This window comes from Cornus florida, unplaced genomic scaffold, assembly GCF_030987335.1.
Source record: "Cornus florida cultivar Cherokee Brave unplaced genomic scaffold, ASM3098733v1 CherokeeBrave_3.0.0_Hap2_Chr11, whole genome shotgun sequence".
In the NCBI taxonomy this organism is placed as follows: Eukaryota; Viridiplantae; Streptophyta; class Magnoliopsida; order Cornales; family Cornaceae; genus Cornus; species Cornus florida.
The window spans coordinates 1,859,525-1,864,901 of record NW_026775581.1 but is presented as its reverse complement, the minus strand read 5'-3'; the positions used below and the strand labels follow the sequence as shown (position 1 = coordinate 1,864,901).

The 5,377-nt window shown below is 37.4% G+C and overlaps 1 protein-coding gene across 1 annotated transcript; it reads left to right on the top strand.

Annotated features, from left to right (window-relative positions):
• Positions 1-3,400: 3,400 nt before the first annotated feature.
• Positions 3,401-4,135, top strand: LOC132286586 (uncharacterized). The gene has a single exon (XM_059788944.1). It carries the CDS (start codon positions 3,401-3,403, stop codon positions 4,133-4,135), a length of 735 nt encoding a protein of 244 aa, XP_059644927.1.
• Positions 4,136-5,377: the final 1,242 nt, after the last annotated feature.

Genomic DNA, 5,377 nt, shown 5'->3' with positions numbered 1-5,377 from the left:
ACAACGGTCATAATCATGAGACTCTCAGTTATAATGGTCATGATCCAAAATCTCTCCACAGTCTCTCCAAAGTCTCATAACCAGCCATGATCAAGAGTCTCGACCATTATTTCTCTCGGTCACAATGATCATAAGACTCTCGGTCATAATGGTCATGATCATGAATCTTAACCAAGATTTTTAGTCACTATGGCCATGATCAAGACTCATAACCAAATATGGTCATGATCAAGGGTCTCGGGTCATAGTCACTTGAGGAATCTTTGGAGTAATTCAAATGAAGACCGGCTGTGAATCCCAATGATTCAAGAACCCAACAAGTCAGGTCTAGAAACATAAAGAAAGCTTGAAATAGAAAAGGACAACTTGACAATATCAGAAGTTTAGAACTACAGATGGAAGGTTCTCGCTTACATCTGACGAGGAAAGTCAGAGTTGTCAGTAATCATATGACTCCAGGCTAATGTACAAATCAAGCCAGACATGACAGGTGCAGAGAGCTGAAAATGGCTTGAAGACCAAAATCATCAAGCATGAAAGAAAGGGCACCACTTAGTCAAAAATACTATGTCTGACATACTTGTATCTGCCTATAGAGAGATGTGCAAGTCAGTCAACCTGACCAGCTCAGCAAGGTGGTTAGGAAAAGTCACTTTCAGCTTACAACCAATCAATTTCTAGAGAAACGGTTGAAAGGGACAACACCAGGTGGAAGCCTCTATAAATACCCACTCAAGCCCCATAAGGAAGGGGTCCAAGACCATTTCTAAAGTTCAACCTTTATCATTCATATCATTTAGCACTTAGCTTTTATTTCATTAAGTTCAGTTTAGCACTTAGCTTTTATTTCATCAAGTTCAGTTTAGCACTATCAGTTTAGTACTTAGTTCATCTAGTTTCCGTTTCAATCAAGAGTTTGTAATTCATTCATCATTGTAATCAGTCAAGTTCAATGAAGAAAGGTTTGCAGATCCAGGTATATTTATTGTTCAATTAAGTTGCTTCCAATTGATATTTATCTTGAATGTTTAAAGTCCTTTCTTAAAGGCAATAGCAACCTCAAGGAGAGGGTCATTCCTACTCTCCAACTTTCGCCTGAATCACCTTAGGTCGGTGACCCGACCCAATAGGAATAGTTTTGGCAAGAAATATTCGAGTCCATCAGGACTCTGGCACGCCCACGTTCTATGTCAGCTATTCATTGGTTAGCGACCTCAGACCACTTTGTGAGCCAAATAGAAACACAGAACACTGCAAGAAAAAATATATATACTAACGTTTAATACGCAATACGAATTCTAAATTCTAGGCATTCTGTTACCCAACTCCAACATCACTTTCTTGAGTCTTGTCCATTATCCAATCCACAACAAGATTTAGGCTGAATCAAAAAAATCCAATGTGTACAAAAGTAGAATAATATAAAAATAAAAAATTAGGGTTTTAGATAAAAGTAAAATTTGTGATTTTGTAATTAACAAAATGAGAAATTTCCATAATAGTCTAATAGGAGAGATAGATAGATGAATACTTACATATTGTACCGTAGGATGGTGGTGAGATTTTGTATAGATTCAATGGTCAATTGATGGTAATGCTATGAAGCCTATCATGTATTGCTGCAAGTCTCTCTGTAAGTTCTTCAACTATAAAATAAAGTGAATAATATTATCTATTATTGCAAATGGGCTTAGTTTAATATACTAATATTGAAAAGGTTTAAGAAAAAAAGAAAAGAGTAATATAAGAAAGTTGTGTATTTTTAATGAGTAATGATATTATCAAATTTGCAGATGTCTCGATAGCCTAGTGATTAGTACCTTCGGTGGATTTTGGGAGTGCCAGGTTTCGACTCTTTGTACCTACTGATCTAACTCTATCCTTTCTTGCCTTGTAAAAAAAAAAAAAAAATGATATTATCAAATATGTAATCTAATTACTTAAATAGTTGATATTTTATTTTTGCACTAAAAATAAATATAGAAAGAAGCTGAAGAGGTTTTGATGACCTCTCTCTATCTCTCTGATTTCTCCATTCCTCTTCTTCTTCATTATAAATCTTCCTTCTTATTCTCTCTTTTTTACTTTGCAAAACTACAATCAATATTCCTATTATTTAAACAATATACCTATTATTTAATTAACGACAAAAAGACATAATGTTTAAAAGTTCAAGACTTTTGAAAATAAAAAATTAAGAAATCTTCTTAAAAACAAAGAACGATATACTTTTGAAAATTAAAAATTAATAAATCTTCTTAAAAACAATTTCAATCTTATTAGGGTTTGTTTTTTCCTATACAAGCAAACATATACGTTTATATATATAATTCCCTTTGATTTTATGAACCAATGGAGACTTCTCAATACTTTGTTTTTCTTTCAATTTTGGAAAATAGAGAATAGTGAGTTGGAGAGAGAAATAATCAAGGAAGCAACGAAGAAGAAAAGGATTAGAGAAACCTCTTCTTTTTATATTTATTTTTGGTATCTTTAGCGCGCAAATAAAATATCAACTATTTAGGTAATTATGTGATAGTTACACATAAGATTCAGAGCAGGAGTAGGTCAATTTGATCGGATAGAGTATCATTACTCATTTTTAATAGAAAGTTAGAAACCATTTATAGTGGGAGGACCTCTGTCCGAAGTTCTGTCAATGCCATTTTGTGCAATTAACTAATAAAAGACATTCTTACTCAATTCACTATTAAAAAAATATCACCAATTCACTATTAAAAATATTCTGGGGGCAAGTATGCATTTATCTATATTATTTTTTATTTTAGGTTGTATTTAGGGGTAGAGCCAGAAATTAAATTCATGAAAAGCACAGTGTAAAAAAAAAAAAAAATCAATAATTACGACAATAAATATAGATTCTATAAATCAAGAGTCAAAAGAAGAAAAATTAGTTAAAATAATATGTCAATCAATAAATAATTTAAGAAAGATAAATAGTTAACAAAAATAATTTAAAAAGAAAGAAAAATGAGAGAATTTTTAAAGGGATAAAAATTGGAGTTTGATTCAAAAAGAAAAAATTAACTTTTTTTTTAGAGGAAATTAAACATAAAAAAAATACAAAATTTAAGAGAAAATTTTAGAAAATAAAAATTTTAGGAGGACATTATATAATTTTTTTCATATATATTGAGGATGCTGAAGATAGAGTGGGCCGGATTTGACCTACGAAGGAAGCATCGGATCAAACAGTTGGACTCAACCTATACTGTAACATTGTAGACTGGGCCTAACATCTGGGATCTACCGAACAAAGTTAGGCCCAAAAGGAAGGAGACCCGAAGCTAAGAGCCCTACATAAGAAGTTAGTTACAACACTTTAACGGGACTGGTAATTATAGATAAATAGACCATTGTGAGAGGGAGTCTGTTCACGATGAAGCATCATGAAGACGAGCGCCTCCAAGCTTTTCTTACCAGGTTTAACCTTACTAAGAGCATTGTGATTGAATGCCATCCTACAATGGCGGTTCAAGCGTTCAAGTTGGCCATGACTCGTTGCACTCCGTTCCACACAAGCCTGGTAGTGAACACGCCGAAGACTATGGACGAACTCAATGAAAGAGCTGATGGTTTCGTGCGTCTAGAAGAGGAGGAAGCAGCCAACGCTCAGAAAACATCCATCATATCAATAGAAGAGAAGACCAAAGCAAAGATCAAGCAAAAGCAAGCTCAGCCACAGTGTCAGACCCTTTGGAAGGCAGATAAGAGGCCTAGAGAGGAAGAGTTGATCACTTCACTGAAGGTCACTCTGGCGAGGCTATACCAGGAAAACAAAGATAAGTTCCGTCCACCTCTGCCAATTTGGCAACCTCTCGAACAGAGGGATCAGACTAAGCACTGTGCTTTCCATAGCGATTTTGGTCACCAGACTAACGAATGCAGGAACTTAAGGAGGCAGGTGGAGATGCTGATCGCCAGAGGCCAATTTACAAGTTATATTCAAGGGCCTGCAGCAGAACATAACCGACCGATGGAGCAAGTGAAAAGGAGTCAGAAATCGAGCTCCCATAACACACAACCAATTCGGATAATAAATGTGATTCACGGTCTGCCTGAATTAAGCGAAGAGTTAGGCGAATTACTCCGAACGCGTCTTCGCCAAGCGTAAATGAAAAGGAAGGTAGGCAGTGTGAACGTTCTGCACCAGCAGAGCACATCAACACAGATAAAGTTTGATAGGACAGATTTGTTACATGTTCAAATTCCTCATGAGGATCCATTAGTCGTCAGCCTGACAGTGGCGGAATGGCTGGTACGAAGAGTTTTGATTGATCCTGGAAGCAGCGCAAATGTTATGCCGAGGGACATGTTCGATCGGCTCGAGATCAAGCCAGAGAAGCTCAAGCCTACTGGAAATCCCTTGCTAGGGTTCGATGGAAAAAGGGTCGAACCCATCGGAATGGTGGAAGTAACTGTGCAAGCTGTGGAGAGAGTCTTGACAGAAAGCTTTGATGTTGTTGAAATTCATCCATCTTACAACCTTCTGATGGGCAAAGGGTGGATTCACAGAGTCCAAGGTGTTCCCTCAACTTTGCACCAAGTAATGAGATGCCTGGGACCAGACGACACCAAGGTGATTGACATTCATGGCGACTAAGTAGCAGCCAAGGAATGCTATTCTGTGATGCTGAAATTCGCTAAAAAGGGCAAAATTCCCATCCGTTCTGTGAGCCCGAAATAGCAATTACAGGAACCTCCACCCACCAAGAGTGGGGAGGAGGAGCCTCTGAGCTTAACCGAAGAACCTCTTGTGGATGTGCAGATCACCCATCATAAGCCAGACCGAACGACAAAAGTGGGAATGAAACTCACCGCAGAGGAGAAACAGGGGTTAACTAATTTCTTGTCCTAGAACTCAGATGCGTTCGCATGGAGTCACTCAGACATGCTCAAAATCAGTCCAACAGTTTCTTGCCATTCTCTTAACGTCAATCCGAGCGTAAAACTTGTAAGGCAGAAGCAGAGAAGGTTTGCTCTAGAACGCAATTAGATCATAGCCGAGGAGGTTGATAGGTTGCTTGATGCAGGGTTCATTAGAGAGGTGCAGTACGCTGATTGGCTTTCAAATGCTGTTGTTATGCAGAAGAAGAATGGGAATGGCGAGTATGCATTGATTTCACCAATTTAAACAAAGCCTGTCCGAATGATAGCTTCCCGTTGCCCAAGATTGATCAAATGGTAGATGCTATTATTGGGTACGAACGTTTAACTTTCCTGGATGCTTATTCAGGTTATAATCAAATCCCTATGGACCCGACTGATGAGGAGAAAACTTCTTTCGTTACCGAGCGAGGGACCTACTGTTACAATGTTATGCCATTCGGATTGAAGAATGCTGGGGCAACTTATC